At 38.6% G+C, this 21,650-nt stretch overlaps 1 protein-coding gene across 14 annotated transcripts in view; it reads left to right on the top strand.

Annotated features, from left to right (window-relative positions):
* The window catches only part of SOX6 (SRY-box transcription factor 6), a 377,057-nt gene that overhangs the window by 313,383 nt on the left and 42,024 nt on the right, over positions 1-21,650 (top strand). For 9 of the 14 annotated variants that reach the window (XM_042907314.1, XM_042907313.1, XM_042907311.1 and 6 more), the window contains one exon: positions 17,449-17,557. In XM_042907314.1, the coding sequence (XP_042763248.1) occupies positions 17,449-17,557 (109 nt within the window). Of the gene's footprint in view, positions 1-17,165; positions 17,247-17,448; positions 17,558-21,650 lie in introns of all 14 variants that reach the window. The other 5 variants (XM_042907310.1, XM_042907309.1, XM_042907303.1 and 2 more) reach the window with 1 other exon arrangement.

Genomic DNA, 21,650 nt, shown 5'->3' with positions numbered 1-21,650 from the left:
TGTGTGTGTGTGTGTGTGAGGCGGGGGGAGGGTGGGGGCAGAGAGAGAGAGAGAGAGAGAGAGAGAGAGAATGAGTAATAATGATGGTAGGGGTAGCTGAGGTAAATTGAGTGTATTTCTCCATATAAAAAGGCTTGTAGAGAGTCACCCTGTTTGTTATATTGAAACTGTAGAAGCAACAGATAAGTGACTGTCTTCTCAGTGGGAGAAACCTGAAGGTGGTATAGGTGTAAGTCCAAATTAAAATATGAAATAATTAACATAAATTTTATAGACGTTTATGGATGATACTTCCATATAAAAAAATCTCATTTGATTTTCATAAAAGTCCTATGCAATAGAGATTATTATCTCCTGTTAACCTACCATTATAGAGGTAACTCTATACCATTAAAAACAAAATACCATTAAAAACAAAAAACTAACAATGAGAATCATGGAGGTAACTCTATAGGTTCCGATATCAGCTCCTCTGTGTATAAATTCTATACTTTCCACTGCACCACACTGTTAGGTTACTATGATTAGCCTGAAAGAAGAGCCCAGGTCTTACTCTTTGCTGTCCCACTAACACTGAGCCTAAAATGCTCAGTCATTATTCATTGATTGCTTGCTTGTGGCTAGGGACCAGAATTTGGAAGAAGGGGATAAAAATGTATTTTCATAGGAGTCTCACTCTGCTTTTGTGTGTGTCTGGCCTTTCCCAGACAGAGGAAGTTCACATCAGAGGAGAGTTGCTTCTTACTAGAACAAATTAGAAGAATTTTAAAGTCTTTTCTAGCTGTCCCAATTTGCTCTGCCTCCCTGCTGCTTTCTCATCTGTCTTATGTTCTGGAGGTTGTTGATCAGTTTCCCACACTCTGTTCTTCTCTGTCTCTGCCCCCTTATATGTACAAGAGTATATTTCCCTCTTTTCCATTCTCTGCCCCTAACCTCCTTCTTACCTTGTCTTGCCATCTCTCTCCACTCTCCCACCCATTTCCCTGTCCTTCCTCCTCTCTTTTCCTTCCCCCCTTCCCTGCCTCTTTCACTTCTCATCTCCCATTCTACTGCAGTCTTGGAGCTTATTGTAGTTAAGGTGCAGTCTCTGACCACTGGTGACGATTTTTCTCCAAACGCTTAGAGTTACAAGGGGCAGCTGCTGTCTCTGCATATGTCTATAGCAGGGCTCTAGCGTGTGCTACCTGCACGGCCTAGCCTACTCCTGTATAACGGGCTCCTGAGCGTGCATCTCCAATGGTGGTAAGGTCTTGAAAACTTTGCCTAGGAATTAACCCTATGTGAAGGAGGTAGTATAGCCTAGGAAGGCAGAGAGACAACCATTACAAATTAATACAGAATCTAATGCTGATTTTATTTACATAAATGATAACACAGTAAAGTCTTGGACCTGGATAGCTTCAGAAAGGTAAATTCATAAAAATAAATACTGACTTTACAAGGCTTTGGAAGCCGGCTTGGATCCTGATCTTCATGATTTCATGACCTATGCCTAAAACCAAGTCAAGTCTCACAAGTTAAGCTGTGCCAAGGAATAGAAGGAATTCAGCTTGGGCTTTAAATCTGAAGACCTGTCTTCTTGGCCTACCTCTGACTCTTAGCTATTATATGTGTGATCTTGGGGAAGTCTCTAGTCTCACTGAGCCTCAATATAGTCTATAAAATTTGGGTGATAACACCTTACAGATGACCAAGGTGTGTAAAAGGACTTTACAATTTTTAAGATGCTGGTGGTCACTGAGGCTGAGCATGGGCCATACTATGTGAGGAGCAGGGTAACTGGGTCAGTGATTTCTGCTTAGAAGGAAAGTTTTATGCCATGTGCCCCCTGCCTCCTGTTTTATTGGAGTGGGTGGAGGGGGGCACTCAAAGCTGCCTTAGGCTGGTAGCATAAATAAGTAGCATGTCAGCATCTTTGTGGGTGGTACTGGGAAGGAGAGGATGGAGAAAGGAAGTGAAATCTATTTGAAATAATTCAGGTCTGTTGTACCAGAGATCTCTGGGAGTTTAAAGGAACCATTTATTTTTTCTCAGAGAATTACCCAAGAACTAAGAATTAGCTACGCCGATGGGTTTACTGATCGGTATGATACAATGAGATCACAACACTGAGAGTTCATGAATTTCACCTGGTTTTGTACAAACTGGTTTTCCAAAACCACTGCTGTGAACATATAATTTAAAGAATAATGTAACCAGATAAAAACGATCTAGAGATGTTTCATGAAATATTTAATACTGATTTATCTTCAAGTAAAAAAACTATACTAATGAATGAAGTTCATAGTCAAAGTGGTTTATCCAGAAGGAAAAGTATATGTTTAGAACAATGGACTTAACATACAAAGGTTCAATGCTATAAATATATTAGTTGGTTTTCAAGGGAAAATGAATATTTCAAATCAAACTAGATTCCAAATAGATTATACTTATATTAAGACTTGTTTGTTTATTTGGTCTGACAGTCTAATCCAGCGCTTCATAACGTATTACCAAGAAGAGAACACAGCCCACGACGCGAAGCCTTCTTATAAATTACAGATATTAATATGCTAGTCCTGAAGCAGGCCAGAAGGCCGGCTAGCCTTATCAGCAGTTTTCATTTTGCTACTCTTTTGGTCACTTTGGCTGTGGAAAATTAAAAATTGAATATGAGTTTTATTTAATCAGTGAAAGAAGATTTAGTCTTTTTTAAGGCTGTGTTCTTCTTTGTGGCAAATATATACAGTGGAGTTAAATAAGAGCTATAATCTGAAAACTTTTATATAATTGTTGTGATTGTCTTTTCTCAAGTCATTAATTGGTCTGAAAGTACCATTGAAAATTCTACAGAGATTTAAGAACTCTGCTAGATATAATATTCACAGGGGAAGTTATTCTATGAATAACTGTTTTTTTCTTTGAGATGGCACAAGTCCATTGTGGTAAACGTGAGACAGTCTTTGGGACGGAGTGAACGATCTCTAGCTGGTATTCTGCTCTGGTTAATTTTCCAGGTTTGTCCTTGTCTAGGCAGACAATGGAGAAGGACAAGGAGAGCAGCTCCCTCAGCTTTAGGAATGACTGTGCTTGCCTATTGATGGTCCAGCAAGACAGCCCTTGGAGGTGTTGCTTTTATTTCATTGAGTAGTTTTTTAATGTGGTCTAAGCACTGTCTCTCTTTCTGTAGGAAAGATGGCTTAATTACATTAGAGCCCTTGCTTTTAGACTGGGAAGTCAGACTTCTAATTTTAAAATATCTTCCTATTTAATTCCCAAGTTTGAATTATAAGGCTAAGTTCTGATTTACAAACTAAATCATATTTTTAGCTCCGATGCTATTATTTTGATATTTAAATTGTTGAAACAAAAAGCTAAAGATCAGTTTCTGAGTTTTGGAGAAATAAAGTTGGTGCAGTCTCTACGCTCACTATTGTGACCTAGAATACACTGCATTTGAGTGTCTAATATCTGAATGTGGAGATGACAGCTCTTTCCTTTTTCCTAATACCAACTTAGAAGCTCTACCCCAAATATATTTTGTTTTATTTTTTATTATTTTTTTAAATTAAACAAGTTTTTAAATGTTTATTTAGTTTTAAGAGAGAAAGAGAGAGCAAGGGAGCATGAGGGAGGGGTGGGGGGGTGGAGACACAGAATCCAAAGCAGGCTCCAGGCTCTAAGCTGTCAGCACAGATCCTGACTCAGGGCTCGAACTCATGAACCGTGAGAATCATGACCTGGGCGCAAGTTGGATGCCTAACCGACTGAGACACCCGGGCGTCCCAACCCCAAATATATTTTAGATGGAAACTATTTCAAGTTTGTGTCAATTAAGGTCAGCTGTGAGGAGCAGGTGATTTTTTTTTTCTTTTTCTTTTTCTTTCTTCCTCTTTTTTTTTTTTTTTTTTTTTTGGCATTTGTGGACACAGTGAAAGGGCACAATAAGGTCTTGCGCCCATCTTTGCTGTTTGCCGGCTGTCTCGTGACAAACGGCCAATATGTGGTGAGTACGTACTTCATTTACATCACGTGCATAATTGTACTCTATCTGGGATATTAGCTTCTCAGGGTTGGCAGTGTCGCCTAACACACACAGTGATCAGCACATTTTTTTGAGGCTGCAATAATCAGAGGAATGCAGCAGCGATGTGGGAACAAGGAGAAGTAACATGGCATAACAGTGTACCCTTCATTGTTCTGTTGTCATCCTTCCTAACCAGCTTGATTTCCCTCGGAGCCCGACAAAAGGGTCATGAATTAAACAGAGTAAAACACAGACCTGGGTGCAAGAATAAGGCATCTATTCCTGAGCTCCACGATCAGAGAAAAAGAGAAAATAGCAACTTCATAGGGAACAAACTGCCCTCAAAGCTTTGTGGGTCTAGGCATATGCTTATGTCGTCTTCAAAAAAGACGCACGGTCTTTTATGGAAGTGTCTAGTCTCATTGAATCTCAAGTAAGCGTTTAAATATAAAACAGCCAGATACAGGAAATTAACTAAATCTTTAAAAAGATGCAGAACATAAATTTGTAATAAAGTATTGTCTGCTGTATTAATAGCATGCTGTTTACAAAATTTATTCTCAGCATATTAACCTCTTCATGGTTTTCACACACTTACTAAAACATAACAATCTCACAGCAGTTTTCAACCATATTGTTCAAGATTCAGCAAGAGTTCAGTCCCGCAAGTATTTTACGAAGCAGTTTGCATGTTCCTGTTCTATAACGTTTGCAGTATTCCCAAGTAACTCTTACACAGGAGTTCAGTAAATAATTGGAAGCCCAGATGTTTGAAACGGATAGAGCAGATACACTGTGGCTGTATTCTAAATACAGCGACTTCCCTTTGCCCTCTCGTCAGCTTCACAGCATTGCACTCTGCCATTTTCAATTCTTTTCTAATTAGACCTAGACAAGCACTTGGCATGTCCGTGTTCCCACACGTGCCCCTCTCACGTGCAACATGCAGAAACATCCTGTGTTATTGTTGCTGACTTGAGACATTCCAATGAGGAGTTTTACTTCTTCACACTGAACTGGAGCATTCTTTGTCCCTGCAGTTCACCTCCTGATAAGGAAATTGCTCATATTGAGACATGATTTACCACTTCGCATAACAAATAACTAGAACTTTGGTGTAAACTCCCTTCTTAGACCAAGACTTACTCATTTCTGGGTCTTTCTATAGCACTGCTAAAGCGGGTTCATGTTCAGTGTTTGATAAATAAAGGAGAAACTGTTAGGTATCAGTAAAAACTAAGAGCATTCTTGAACTTGCTTTTAAGACATAACTGCCTAAAAAAATAGCTGCCTAATTTTCAGGAACTGAAAGACATAGAGGAAAATTCTAATTTTATTGACAATAGCTTTAGCTTACTAACTTTAAAGTTTTTGTTGATACATACATCTCCCTCCCTGTGCAGTTTTTCACTGTATAGCTAAAAGTGATTCTTTCTACTTATATGTCATGGTTTCTCCCTCTTTTAAATAATTACACGAGTTCTTGACAAATGCTGTGACATCAGAAAAGTTGCTGTTTTTTTTTTTTTTTTTAAGAGATAGAAGGGTATTATGGCTACATTTGGGGATTTTTAATTTGTATCTTATTTAGTCTGGTGTGCAATGTGACACCAGTTAATTGTACGTTATTTTGTGGTAACTACATGTTAACTCTGTTGGAAGTAATGGTAATTATACTGTAATTGATATCAGTTCTCCCACATCTTTGGAAAACCATACAATTAACACATATCACCACAGTTGGGCACTATCTTTTGTCCTTTATAATATTACCATGTTGGAGTACTATTTTGAATCAGGTCCTAAATATTTTCTTCTTCTTTTAAACTCATTTTAAAAATTTCAATCTTAAAATGATTTTTAATTTTCATGAAATGAAAACATAGTTTCTAAATTTTAATTTTACTTAATTTTAAAGAAAGGTTCTTCTACAAATAATCAGACATAGTCTTGGGTTATTTTTATTTTTTATTTGAAAAGTATGTCCCTTGACCTGAGTACTTCCTGTTTCCTAGAAGGAGAATAACAATAGAATATACAAAATCTTGACATCAAGGAGTTAATTAACTTTTTTGGGGTTTTTTACTTTTGTTTTCTGAAGAAAAGCCCTTTTCCTAGCACTAATGTTTGCATTGATGTTACTTTGTTTTCAGGTAGAAAGGGATTTATTCTGTGCTGGTGCTACCATAATGAATGCCAAAATAGGGATATGAGGAATATTTATGCCAATTTCAGGCTAAAATATCTCCCCTCTGATTTTGCCTGCCTCTTCTCTTTGTCTTCTTTCCCTTCCCTTCGTGTCCCTTCCCTTCTATTTACTTTTGCCGATGGTGGAGATGGAATTTCAGAAGCAGCAAATAAATCCTTTTTGGCTAAGTGTGACCAGGTTTTGGAAGGCTTGTTTGACAAATGGATTATCTCTGAACAATTTCCTTGAAAATACGAATAATTGCTCAAAAACTTTTTATGACATAGCAAAGTGATTTTACTACTGTATGCTGAGTGTAGGTCTCAGGAGAATAAAGTTGAGTATCACAGACTCGTAACATTTCAGAGCTGGAAGAAACCATAGAGGTAAGTTAGTTCAGCTTCCTCATTTTACAGATGAAGTAATCAGGGACTAGCATAGTTTGTAAAGAGCACACATGATACAGAACAGTTCAGTGGAAGGAGCAGGAGACTAGGAGTCTGAGGGTTAAGAATTCTAGATCTGTTACTGGTATTCTAGATCTGTTACTGTATTCTAGATCTGTTACTGGTTAGCTGCTGGACTTTGGGTTAGCATCCTAGCCTCCTTGATCCCTGTGCTCTCTGAATGAAGATGCCTTTACGTTTCCTTCCAGCAACTAAATTTTTCACATGCCCCCTACTTTTCTTTTTAAGGTCTATGTCATTTGGTAGTATACATATTTCTTTACATTATAGGAATATCTCTTAGGAGATATGATATATTTCTATATCTGATAAATTGAAACAAATACATGGTGGAAATACCTTATATTTTCCCATCTTTCGTATTTATGTTTTTGAGAAAAAGAATCTTCAAATCTATCAACTTGCCAGCTAAAATTGAAGTAGAAGGTATATTTTTGAAGAAAATATCCATTCTTGGTTTATATAACTTTGGTGCCTTTAACCTGAATAAATGGCATCTGCGTTTCCACAGATAATATAAAAAGTACATGTTGCAAATTAAATAGGTATCAGAAATCAAGTACCTAGATTTTGAAAAAAACAGAATTCTGAAGGTATTATTTTGGACAAAGACATTTTCTTAGCTGGTCATTAATTTTATCGTGGCACTCTTTGTTCATATGATGAATGCTAGCACAATAAAATCTTGCTGGTGGTTTAAGTGGAGATAAAATTCACCAGTTTTTTAAATCATATGTTCAATTTTAATAGGTGCGCATGTAATTTTTATAAGGAAACTTTTTGTGAACTTGTTACTGAAACAAACAGTTAATCAGAGAATATTCAGGAACAAATATGCATCATGCCTCTGTAAACGAATACAAAGTTGGAAACCGCATATAAGTAGGAGCCGGGCTGCCACACAACTGGATTTGTTTAAATCTGAACACTTTATAACTCTACTTGGGAATTGCAAACTTATAAATAACCTTGCAATTGGTTAAAACCATATTAAAACCATATGAATGAGACAGAAAGCATTTGGTTAAAGGGGTTCAGTAAGCACTATAATCCTGATGAAACTAATTTAACTCAGTGGCTCCCAAGCCTAAAAGGATCTCATATCTTCAGAGTCAATGCTACTTTATCATTTATCATTTGATGATCAGTGACAAGAGTTTAAGTGTATGTTGCAGGAGATACACAGGGCGCTGTCCTTGCCAGGGGTGCGGGGAGAGAACTTGCTTAGTTTGGTGTACTCTTCAAATCCTGAGGGAAACGTGTCATACATCATTTGAGAATGTTTTTGAAAGCTCCATAAAACATATCCACAAGAAGCTCTGCAGACATTAGTTCGTTTTGTCAGGCATGTGCTGCACACTTCTCCTGTGGTCACAAGGCACAGCCCTCAGTGAAGATAGAGAGGGTCAGGAGACAGTTTCCCTCCCCCAAGGAGCTTATGATCCAGTGGCATTTTTCAGCATGCTGAGAGGTGATCTGAATCGCTTAAGTCAAACGGTATTGATTCTATATCTTGCTTCAAGTGTGAATTTTCTGGAAGTTTGAAAACTTTGGCCAAGCCACTGAAAGTCTTCTTTCCCTTTAACAGAGAACTTGCTCTTCTGAAGAATTCCAGATAGATAGATAGATAGATAGATAGATAGATAGATCGATAGATAGAGTTGTCAACCACTACTAGCTCCTAACAGCAAAAGCTTCCAGATAATTGTTTCTGAGGTAAGTAGACTGCATACGTATAATTTGTTGCCTTACTAGCTGACATTTTTGGAGTAGTGACAAAAGCCTTTTATATAATAAAATGCTCGGAAGGAGCATTGTGTTAGTTTGCTAGGGCTGCCATGACAAAATACCACAACTGGGTGGCTGAAACAACAATTTTTCCCCCCCCACAATCCTGGAGTCTAGAAGTTCAAGATCAAGGTGCCAACAGGATTGATTTCTCCTGAGGCCTTTTTCCTTGGCTTGCAAATGACTGCCTTTTCGCTGTGTCCTCACATGGTCTTTCCTCTGTGAGCACACATTTCTAATGTCTCTCTGCATGTCCTTATCTCCTCCCCTTAAGGACACCAGTCAGATTGGATTGGAGCCCAACCTGAAGGCCTCATTTTAATTTAATCACCTCCTTACAGTCTCTATCTCCAAAAAAGAGTCACATTCTGAGGTGCTAGAGATTAGGGTTTCAACATGTGAATTTTAAGAGGACACGGCTCAGTCCCTAACAGCCATATTTGCTTAGTTTGGGTGTTCTCAAACTCTTGTGAAGCTATATTCTTTGGGATTACAGTACCTAAGGAACTCCCTTGACCAAATGCTTTATAACTCTGTTCACGTGGTTTCATCTGCCTAATTTTCTCTACAGATATTCTTATTTCTCTAGAAGAATTAAACTGAAATTAGTATGAGTTTGTTTAACAGTTTATTCTATTGCCCTTTCACAAAATATTGGCATTATTGACTAACTCAAAGAATGAATTGTTAATGATGTATTGCTAAACAATGTAATGTAAGAATGTGTAAGAAGAATATTCGAAGGTTGTGGTGGTGGTTGAGATTTTAGGAAAGATTCTTATAGAGCCCTTTTGAATAATAATAATTAGGCAAACTTCCATTATCTCAGTGCCAGGCCAACCCTGATCAGATCACTGTATTGTCCAACTGATATACACACCTTCCTTTGCTTTTATCCAGCTTCTAAACATCTATATCTTGCTGTTTAAAAAAGATCTGAAAATTAATTTAATTTTATTTAAAAGTAAAATTAAAATAAGAGAGGGAAATACTGTTATCAGGATTATCAGGATTATCAGCCACTCAAGATGTAAAGATAGTAATAGATAGACACCACACCTTAAAGGAGTAAGCTGAGGAGACACATAAACAGACCTATAACCAATGTTTGTAGCATCCTTTTCTATAAGCATGGCGTGGTGATGGAAAAAAGAGGGAGTGATCATTTCTGTGTGGGGCTGGTGGGAGGAAGTCAACAAAGGAGTTTGCCCAGAAGAAATGCTGTAATACAGCCTAGAGAGGACTAATTATGATGTCATCAGTAAAGAAAGGGCATTCCAGAATGAAGAAATGGCATATGCAGATATATAAGGCCATACAATATCACAATTCTGTTGTTCAGAAAACTCTAAGAAGTTCTATCTTACTGGAACAGATAATATAAACTGGAATGCGTAGGACATAAAACTGATGAGAACAGGAGCCAGATCTTAAAAGGTTGTACAAGCTATACAAGGAAGTTTGGTTCTCCTTATGCAGATGGCGGGGAGTACTGAAGGCTTTTAAGTACAGAATAACAAGATCCAGGTACTACATGGTTACTAAGGTTGAGATTTAAATTTAGTTCTGAGGTGCTTAGCAACCAAGACAAAAAGGAAAGCAGTTTTGTTTATATAGTTGCGTTGTTGATACAGGGGAATGGATATTGGCCTTTAGATCAGGACACTGTCTTCATTAGTGTTTAGCTTCGAAACCTTTAGCAAACACTAAATAATATCTTTAACATAAGTGGGTATTTTATGAGTTGCCTTATTTTTGCTAAGCACTCACACATATAATCTCTATTTCATCATCACAACCCAGCGGCGTGAGCATTTTCTATTTTATTTTACAAATGAGGAAACAGGCTCAGAGAGATCACATGGTAATTAAGTTGCAGAGTTATGATCCTAAATTCACCTCAGCACAAATACCGACCTAAATTTTGGTTAAGTGACTTAAAACAGAAAAACATCTTTCTGAAAAAAAAATCTTTCTGAGCCTCACCTTTTTCTCTTGTAAAACTGATAGTAACAGTAATATTTTCCTTGTAGTATTGGTGTAGGGATTAAAGAAAATATTCATTGGACTGAGCCTTACACATAGTATATGATCAGTAAGTGACCCTCTTTCCTTCCTCCCCTCCAATACATGTATTTGTGCTATGGGGACAAACCCATTTGGGAAAATTAGGCCTTAACTAATTCATGAGTCCTAGCACAATTTTGATGTTAGGGGTATATTAAAGGCTAGACAATTTAGCAGTTTTAGCTGACAAAATGTCATTTAACAATGAAGTTCAATAATAACCCTCATTTCTCTCCTCCGGAGTCTTTATTATGATTACTGGCTCTATGACCATGAAAAATATCACTATGAAAGTAAATCCCAGGACCTCCAAAGTAACTCCTTACTCCTGACAAGAATCACCTTTTTCAAAATATATGCAGTTACTTTCTAATGTAAAGCCTACAGTTTTGATCCTTCATTAAATTCCTAAAATGTATAATAAAGGATATAAAATAAAGGCTAGTAAAGTGATAGGGTTTGTCAAATCAAAAAGGAAACCATATATGTGCTTAAGTAGTGGTTCTTGAGAATCATCACATCATGGCCAGATATGTCCAGAGGAATTAGAACAAGCCTCTTAGAATAAGATACAGAATCTCTTTCTCTCAACATTATCCTTAGCATTGTCCTGCTTAAAAGAGAGAGACAGAGAGAGAGAGACAGAGAGAGAGAGAGACCTTTTTATTTAGAAATGTTCACTGCTTTTTCAGTCAAGCATTTGTGGTGTATTGTGTCTTCTTTTGCTATAGTTTGCAAAGACTTGGCAAAGATACAAGTGCCAAATTGCAGAAATTCTAAGTCAGACTCAAAAACCTCTTTTTCCTAGTAAGTTATATCATCACATTGTCTTCTTCTATTGTGTTCTTTTGACATTGCTTGTTTCTCTTTTTATAAAATATTTAAGATTTTTTTTTTTGGATTTCCTTGTTTTGATTATTATTGACCAAAGAGACATCCCCAGAAGTGGAATGGTGAGTCTAAACCCTCTATCGCACACTTGCTTCTTTGGGACACTCACCTGCACAGCGTGTTTTTGATTTATGTGGGTAAATCGATTATGTGGCCTTGTAAAACCTGTAAGTATTTATGGGCACTAATACTAAATGCTGTGTAAGATATATAGAAAAAGTGTAAGACAAACCCCTGGTTTGAAAAACCTTCTGATGTTTTGGGAGGAGACTTGGAGGTACATGTGAACCAAAGCTCCATTTCTTAAGATAGTATACAACTAGGGGCCAATTATGAAGGGAAGACTAAGAATTTTTGTATATCAGAAAGCAGGTAGCTCAGAGAGGTTGTAGAGTTCACAGACAGCTTGGGCTTTTCCAAGTGAATCGAATTTGGCAAGGAAGAAGAGAGCAGGAAACTTATCCTAGCAGCAGTGAGGAAGAAAAAGCAGGTGTGTTAGGGGAAGGCTCACTCTTGCCCACCCGGAGCAGAGGATGTGTGATGGGAGAGTTGTAGGAAACAGAGTTTTAAAAGATGTGTAGGGGACAGCGTGTGACAGACTTGAAAGCCAGGTCGAGGAGCTTGAATGGAATGCAACAGAAAGCAGGAAGCCATGAATGTTTGAAATCGGAGCTCTGAAGTGGAGCCCTGTGAGGAGTGCGCATAGATAGACTGAGAAGGCAGTGTCAGGCACAGGCAGAAAGCACCCAGCACCCAGAAATGAGGTGACAACGGCAGCGATCTAGGAGTGTGGGTGTGAATGCAGGGGCAGTTAGTGATGATGGGAGGGATGGAGGGAGAGAAGGGACCCGTGCAAGAGACTCTGTGAGAGAAGAATCAGCAAGCCTGGACGATGGACCGAGCATGGAGGGGCAAAGAATGCAGTGAGGCAAATAGTGCCGACCAGTTGGTATCGATGTGAACAGAGGGCAGGAAGGCAGGTTGTGTAAGGGTAACGCTGCTTTTGCAGGGAAGTCTTCACTTTTAGTTAGGGAAGATTCCCCGAGTTGGAGAGACACTAAGGCTTGGAGCTGGAATGAGGTGACAAGGCTTCTTTGGGGAGCACTCAACAACTTCGACAAAGCTGAAATTTTGAGGACAGATAATATCTCAGGACATCGTGCTGGCCTTAGAGAATCCCTATTCATGATGCAAGAATTTGTTATTTCTCTCAGAAAACTCTGCTTCAGGAATGTGTAAGGACATGACTGGTGGCGCTGCAGTATTAACTTTCCCTACAAAATTCCTTATGATTACATATTCGAAAAAAAATTTTAAAGTCTTCAATATTTAAATAATGTGTTTTAGGATATAACAACAAAATCTTATTTACTTAGTAAGAGGTGGGCCTAAATTGGTGATTACATGAGCACAAAATGTTCTAATTACTATTGTCTACATATAGAAATATATATATACATTTATATAAAATATTATAAAATATTTGCATAAAATATATATACAAACATTCTATAAACAGAATAATTGAGAGTCAGTATAGAGTATACTAATATAATGTATTTCATATGTGAAAGTAACGTGAGATAATTATTTTTTGCCCATTGTAACTGCAATGCAGGTAATGGCCCCTTAGGTGTGTGTTCTGTGGCTGCTATGAATGAGCTCACATTCAGACATTCTTTAGAAACGAGCTTTGAATAAAGGTTGGTAAAGTACCTCTCACCTGGACCATGGGAATAAAATATATCACATCATTGTCCAGCTATGTCTACTTGTCAAATGAAATATATTTGTTTGTAAGGCAACAAACAAAGCGCTTCTCTCAGCACTTACCAATTTCCACTTCGTTTTGTAGCAGAGGAGACTGTGTGGAAGTGATTTGAGGTATGGTGTGTGCTGGTCAGTCTTGGTAACCCCGAGGGGAGGGTGCCCGGGGCATCATACATCTCGCGTGTTGTTTTCTAGGAGAGGGCTGCACTCAGTCACCTCACATATGGTTTGAAAAAGGCTTGTCTTGCTGGCAAGCAAACTGTTATTTAAGTACACAATCCACTCTACTACTGAAACAGTTTTGCCAAACTTATCCAAGTATTCTAACATGCTTAAAGATGGTATAAATATCATTTATTGCTAGCAGTTTTCTTCAGACTATATGGAATGTCTTCCTGCTGCCTGATCTAAGTGTCCCAGTTTACATTATGGCCTTTACTGCCTCTGTTTGATGGAGTGATCAGTAAAAATTTAATGACACTATAAAATAATAAAAATGTCATTAATTTACCACGGATCTTGGATGCAGTGGTTGTAAAGTTACATTAATAAACAGAATATTTTTTACAACAAAAAGCATTGTTACGGGGGAACGTATAAATAACACACATAAATTTAAGAGCAATTTTACTGTTAGCACACACATTATTATGGAATAGCCAATAAGTGTATAAAACATAGTATATAAAATTTTATTAAAATATACTGTGCGCATCAAAAATTCAGCTTTTATCTAAGTGCAAAGAAAAGCCATTATTGTGTGCTTACTGTTTCATTGCTGTTCTTTCCCCATATCACAATTTTACATTTGTTGCCAGTAAGGGGAAGTTGATTTTTTTTTTTCCTGGATGGAAACAAGCCTCTGTTCTTTGCGTTACCCCAGATCCATTCTCTTTCTCCACCGATGCAAAAACAAAATTGATCAATCTTGCCATGGTAGGGAGAGAAAAGTTGCTAATTTAATGCAAAGTTAAAAATAATGCTTGAGGACTTGAATGGTTTGTGCAGTGACTCTAGAAAGAAGGGATAATAATGCAGCAGTCTATCTGTCATCAGTGAGGCTGCCCCGTCATTGACTCTGATAATATGTGAAGATGATGGATGCCACCGTCTTGTGGCTTGTAACATTTAACATTCATCAGCTCTCACTAAAGGGGGCTTTATCATTGAAATATCTTTATTTAATATGCAACATCTACCTCATACATCATAATTTCAAAGCACTTAGAGAGCCAACAGTCCCTACAACACAGCAGAGCTGACTTTAATTTTTTTCAGTAACTTTAATGTTGCCTGCATGTTTTGTGACTGACAATGCATAAGTAAGGGTCTGATCACATCGTTGCATGTAAAATGCACATTTCACCGTCAACATGAAGATTGGGGGATTTTCCTGGGGGAGTTGAGATTAAATTAGCACTGAACTCTTTTGCTTACTTCTCCAAAGTATCTTATTTGGACGACATGTATGTTGTGAGAGCTAGTTCAAGTGCGTGGGCAAAATTTGGAGTTAAGAACTTACCACCCACAAATCTTTATCTGTTTGATATAGGGGCATACCCATTGGCACTTCATGGCCAGAAGTTGAAGCCTGTTGGAACTGAAGTATCTCTGAACTCATCTCTGTGCCTATGTACACATCCTGTATTTACTAGGCTCATGTTCAACCTTACTGGTAAAATCTTTGCTTGGCCCAGCTGACAGGAGCTAACTTGTAGACATCAGGCCCTCTTATCTTATGGTTATGTGGCTGGCAAATAAATATTCTGAGCTATTCTTTGAAGAAGGAAATCTTCTGGGAGACTAGGTAGAAATTTATATGAAAGGGCATGGCTTTGCAGGGTCCTTCTTTAATCTCAAACACAAGTGCTTAATATTACCAACTATAAAATGCAGCCCACTGCCCAAAACAATTTTTACCATTGATTTATTTTCTGCCTGTTTAACGAGTGTTTCATGGGATATTCTTCCTTGACTTCTACTCTGTCAAAATATTGATATTTTATAAGGAAAGTAGCTCTGCAGAAGAATGTTTTTTTTCAATGAAGTCAGAAAAATGTATGACTTCAAAGGCACTGTGAATGTGTTGTTGAATGTTCCGAATGTTTTTTGTTATGATTAAAAGCAAGCTGATAATACTGAATTGTGAGTGCACTTCATTTTTTGTAAAAGAAAAGATATTATCATCATGTAAGCTTTGTTGTCTTAGGATTTTACAAACCATGGCATGTAATTTTCCCTCTTCTCCTTCCTTGTCAAAATATTGATATTCTTTCAGGAACTTTATTTTTTTTTTACTGAGAATATTTTCCGGTAAAATCAAAGAGAATGAATGACTAGAAAGATACTTGAAATATGCATATTGATAGGTAGCACGGTCTGTTGATTTTCAGAGAAAGTTGTTTTCCCCCCATGAAAATACAGTTAAAGGTTGTTCTTCCAAGAAGATTGCAGGTGTCACATCAAAACTCCTTTTGCATTTAACATAGGGAGAGCATTCACATGCAAATATTTGAAATGCGAAACAATGTGATAAAACAAAGGTTGAATATTTTGCTTTCCCTGGTACTACTCATCTTCACTTTAATTCTTTTTCTTTACATCATGACAACCGAAAGTACTACTCAAAAATAGAAATTGGCTGATTAAAAGCAGCTGTCCTCCCCCCTCCTCCCCCCCCCCCCCCCCCCGCCCCCGACAATGTGTGAAACTCCCACATGGCTTGTGGTTGCTTTTTGTTGAGGCCTGCATCTGGGTTAATTTGTTCTCGTGCAGCGGTGTTTTCACATGAGAAAATATTGGGGAACTGTGCCTAATTTGCTTTTTATTTTCCATTCTGATTTTTATAAGTGTGGTACTTCGGAGGTTTCCCCATATCCCACTAGTGTAACTAGTTAGGATTGCCCAGTGGGGGAAACTCAAGATTACAATTTTGTTGCATATCTTTCATAGAGTTGGTGCTACATTAAAGCAAGGTTTATGCTGCGTTTTCTTCCAACACAGATTTCAAGATATTCCATGATGAAGGGGAACTGGAAGACTTCCTGCACAATTTGACTGATGGGAATTAATTATAGAAATATAATGATATTCAAAAATAATCATATTAGAAAGCACAAATGTAGTGAGGCTGTACAAATGAGACACAGCCTCTATCAAGTAATTGTATGTTTGCTCTTTAAGAATATTTCCAAGTTTCTAAACATCTTACAGAAGAGAACACTCTGAGTGTTTCCATCTAATGCCGAACATGCTCAGTACAGAACTAGGTCATTGAACAATAGACTGAACAGCAATCAGCACTCTACTGCTGCATAATGCATTAAGTATAACATGCAGAAACCATTCCCGGAGCTGGAAGCTGCTATTTCATGTCTGTAAATTCAAGCTGACATGACATTTAATATTGTTTCATAGTAATGAACAACAAGGTTTCATTCATTCATAAGCACAACACAAAGCCAAGTTTGAGTCTGGAGAGTAGCAAGGAGGCGAGAAGGGGACACGTGCTCTGTTTTTGCAGACAAGAACACCGTATTAGTGATGGTCAGTGAGCCCTCTGCCACTGATCCGGAGAGCTGCAGAGGGAGAGTTCACTGTGATATTTCAGGCTCCCTGTCCTAGAGGACCTGGCTAATAAGGCAAACGTGTTTGAGTTTCCCTCCTGTAACGGCACAGATATTTAAATTTCCTGACTCCATGGCTGGCTAGGAGTAATCTTCTTTTTACTTCCCCAGAAGTTACAGTTGAAACTCCTAGGCAAAATAATAGCATCAATGCCATCATCTAGTCTGCCCGCTCTGAAACATTTGTTTTTGAAATCCTCCTGCCTAAAACTCCGATTTGTATTTTCCCAGGAATACCAATGCAAACTGCGATCTCCAAATGAGACAATTCCTCTCCCGTTAACTAGCAGTGTATTTTCACGGGAATTGCTCTTTCAAGTTTTGCACTTTGGGCTCAAACCTTTCAATTGCATTCCTTTTAGATTACTGGAGCAAATCCCACTGAGAGAAGATGCGCAGTGCCGCCCGGCAGGCTTCCCGGCACAGGTTTCCTTTCCTTACAGGTACTGTGCTTTAGACGCTGTCAGCGCTCTCAGTGCCACCACCAGGCTTTAGTGGAATCTTCCTGAAAGATTTTCTGATCCCCAGTTGGTCAGAAATGATGTTTGTAAATCCGAGTTTTGCCCGCTAAGCAAGATAGAAACTGGAAGGAAAAAGTGGCTGCTTCGGAAGCTAGAATAAGCCTCTGATTATTCTTTCCTCTAGGAAAGAACACGCTTTGAGAATTTGGGGCCCCAGTTAACAGGAAAGTCAAGTGAAGATGGAAAGCTGGGCCCAGGTGTCATCGATCTTACTCGGCCAGAAGATGCAGAGGGTGAGTGGCTTTTCCGTAGCTCTTTTCTGCTGCTCCGGGCGTTTGTGAAGGTGCATCTGAGTTAGTTATAGGATTATACAGTCTTTCTCAGGAGTACCAGCTGGGATTTTTTTTTTTTTTTTTTGGCAAAGCAGAGGAACTCTTAGCCTTCATTATATATTATAGTTGAGGACGTTGAGATGTAGCTAGATCCTATATTACCGAACACGTAGCAATTCACGTACTTCAAGGTGCCATTTCAAAGTTTTTAAATAAAATGACCCTCTGCGTTCCCATGAATAACAGAATTCTGTGTTTCATCCACGTCATTGCATACTCGTTTAAAAAAAAGGGCTAACCTACAAAGGAGGATTTTTTAACCCTGAATCAAGTAAGTCCCAGGTGCAATCAAACCTTTTTGGGAACTCAGTGATGGTTTGCAGCAGATTTAGTGTAAAATTAATAATTGCTCGGCCTGTGCCCAAGCACTATCCATTACTAAATTCTTGTGAAAGTCTGGATAGAAAGACCAGCTTCACTCTCAGTGGGTTTATCCACAGCAATGTCAATGCCTGTCCACTCCTTGTCCCTTTTTGTTTGTTTGTTTTAAATGCACAAGCAGCAAATCAGCAGAAATTGCTCTCCAGAGGCTGGGTACAATTTATGAGTTGGGTCAGCACTTCAGTAGTAATGTTGCCTGGTTATTTACTGTGTCATCACAGAGTAAGGACTGGTTTTCCCGTTAGCTGTTCCTTTGGCAGAATCCCTCCCACCAGTCAGGGAAGATTAATTTGTTCTCTTCAGAGTAACACAATACTTTGCCCATCTTGGGTCCCTGCTAAAGTTCTTCTTTAGCTTGAGGACAAGAATCTTACTATTATCGCTTTTACCGGCAGAATTTCTTCCAGGACCCTAATCCCTCGAAAACACGCGGAGACATTTCATAGCCTCATCTGAACTGGACATGACTTCTGGTGATAGCTTGGGGCCGTCCCAGGCAGTTCAGAAATCCCTGGCATGAACACTTAAAGATGACCAATTACAGGCTTTAGGAAGCACTTCACAGAGTATTCAAAAAGCAGATTTTTTTTTTTATACGAGTAGGAGAGACTAATGGTTAATGATAGTCCTGGGGACAAGGTGTTAAATTCTGATTGTTGTGTGTGTGGGGGTGGGGGCAAGGAAAGGGAAGAGGAAGGGGAAGAGGAAGAAGAGGAGGAGGAGGAGGAAAATTAGGAGAAGGAGGAAGGGAAGGGATAAAGAGGATTTAAAACCAGAAATACACTTGCTGCCTTTCCTGAAGAATGTGTACCGAGAGCACAGTGACATTGAGGTTTTATAGGCACTTAGAAGTGTAGGTTTTTCCTCATGAGGGTTGAGGTTCCTTGGCCTAGGGAACCAATTTATTCAGGCCAGGCCCATCTCAATGTTGTTGCAAGATTGTACCATAGAGTACCTAAATCTTTGACCATACACAATGAAATAGCATTTTTCATCACTTCGGAATATTCAGTCTGTTCATTTTTCCATAGACTAGGAGGTGCAGAGTTCTATCACTCTACCCTCGTTCCGACAGTTTTCTTAATCTATCATTCTTCCTTTTTCATTTGGCTTCTTGACTGTATAATGGGTATACATATAGTCAGTTACCTCTCAATAATGCTAATAATTAATTGATGATATTATGTGCCTGGTAAATTAAAAAGCCTGATCGGAGTTATTAACCATTATGAAAGGAAAAAATGAAAAACTTAATTATAGAGCACAATATTGTATAGAAATATTCTTAGAAATTCCATTTAATACCCAGATTGTCTGGATTCAGACCAATTTCCTGGTTAATTTGTTTTTTGTTGTTGTTGTGTTGTTTGTTAGCAAACATTTCTGAAGCACTTACATGCAAGAGAATGTGCGAAGCTTTTTACACATTTTGTCTCATGTAAACCTTATACAACTCTGTAAAGAAGGTATTATTATTTCTTTTCCATTTTACAGATGAGAATATTAAAGACAAGAGTAATTAAGTAACTTGCCGTAGGTCACATAGCTAGTAAGCGCATTGCTGAGAGTCGATCCCAGGCAGCCTGGTTCCAGAACCCAAGCTTCTAAATACTGTGCTATACGGCATGCCCTGCATATAAGATAAATCCATGGTGCCTTCACTTTTCTGAACAAACTCCTTGTGACCTTCCCCAGTATGGCCCATTTCCTCTCCCCTAAATATAGCAAGTCATGCCATACACCAGCTCTCGTGTTACCCTGTCACACACAGCAGCAATGCCTGATGAGTGTAACAGTAGAAGGGCTGTAGTGGCCCAGGAGCTTAAGGAGCGTGTGAAAACCTCCCTTCAGAAGCTTGCCCAGAGTTGCCATTGAGACCTCATGTGCTTTTGGGGGACTGTGAGTTCATGAATGGAGTCAAGTTACTGGCTCTAATATCGACAGAAGCACACTGCCTTTGTGAGGACTGCTGGGATGGGTAGCAGCCTTCTGCTGACTTTAGGATATTTCCTGGCATCTTTTCAAGTAAGAGCTGATTGCAAAGCCTGCTGGAGTTACAGTTCATATGCAAGTCAGAGTAGATAACAGGTACACATAATACTTTCTCTACTTTGCTCCTTCATATTTCCCTTCACAGGAAGAGTAAGAAGGAACCGTAGTGAAAGAATAACTACAGCTTGTAAACTCCTTCAATCAGTGTGTGGTCTCAACAAAACGAAATGAAATGAAGGAAAACAAAACATTTCTTAAGCATCTACTGTGTGTCAGAACTAGACATTAGATAAACCGAGGGAAGCAAAACGGATATGTTCTTGACCTCTTGGAGTTTAAAGTCTAGCGAAGGAAGACAGAAGATTAAAAGGGAAATGTGTATGACAGACAGACAGACAGACAGACAGGCATAATTGTCATTGAGAAAAGTGTTAAAAAGATCAAGACTTGGTTGTGCTGCCCAGAGCTTCAGAGCGAAAGCTGTTTAGGTGAACTCAATGGCCAGGTGAGTTCTGCAGCTCTAGCCTAGCTCGCCACCTCTTCTCAGTCCATGTGTGATCATGTCTATGTTTCCTCCGGCTTGGAACAGCAATTTAAATGTTTTTCCCAGCTTTATTCAGATGGTGATATATGGCACTGTGTAAATTGAATGTGTACTATGTGATGATTTGGTACACATGTATATTAGGAAAGGATTACCACAAGGTTAGTTAACACATCTGTCACCTTCCATGATTGCCTCTTTTTTAATGAGAAAATTTAAGATCTACTTTCTTAGCAACTTTCAAGTGTATAATACAGTATTGTTAATTATACTCTCCATGCTGTACATTAGCTCCCCAGAGCTTATCCATCTTATAACTAGAAGTTTATACCCTTTGACCAACTTCTCTCCCCTTCCCCTTCCCCCTAATCCCTGGAAACCACGACTCTGCTCTGTTCCAGAGCTTTTCCTTTTCCGATTCCACATATAACTGAGACCATACAGTATTATTTGTCTTTCTCCGTCTGATTTGTTTCACTTCGCATAATGTCTTCGAGGTCCATGCATGTTGTTGCAAGCGGCAGGATTTTCTTCTCTTGTGGATGAATAATATTCATCTACAAAAACGCCTTCAAGAGGAGTGTGTGTGTATCACATTTTCTTTGTCTATTCATCCATCGAGGTACACTTAGGTGGTTTCCATGTCTTGGTTATTGTGAATAATGCAGAACAGCAATCTTAAGGGACTATGCCCTCCTTCCACTTGCACCCCATCCTCCTGTGAGGCTTCTGAAGTGACTAACGTACGTCAGCCTAGGAGATGAGGGCCTGGTCCAGCTGGGCTTCCCAGGAAAATGTCTGGCAGTCATGAAAATGCCAATATCACTTACTAAGCAACTTGAGGACCTGCTTCATAGCTCTGAGCATGGAAGCCGCAAGGGAAAGGTCACCCAAAGAGGCAGCTGTGCATGTGTGTATTAAACACTCATCAAAATCAAATGACAAAACCATAAGCCAGGAAAACAGAAATTAAAAATATAAAAGGCAAATGCCTTCAAAATTTTATTTTTAAAGTCCAGCTGTTATTTGGCTTGAATATGACAAGACAGCATTTCTTGTTCACCATGATATTTATAA

The sequence above is a fragment of the Panthera leo genome, chromosome D1 (assembly GCF_018350215.1).
Source record: "Panthera leo isolate Ple1 chromosome D1, P.leo_Ple1_pat1.1, whole genome shotgun sequence".
Taxonomy (NCBI): domain Eukaryota; kingdom Metazoa; phylum Chordata; class Mammalia; order Carnivora; family Felidae; genus Panthera; species Panthera leo.
Note: the sequence above shows the minus strand (reverse complement) of the source record. Positions and strands in the feature narration are given on the sequence as shown.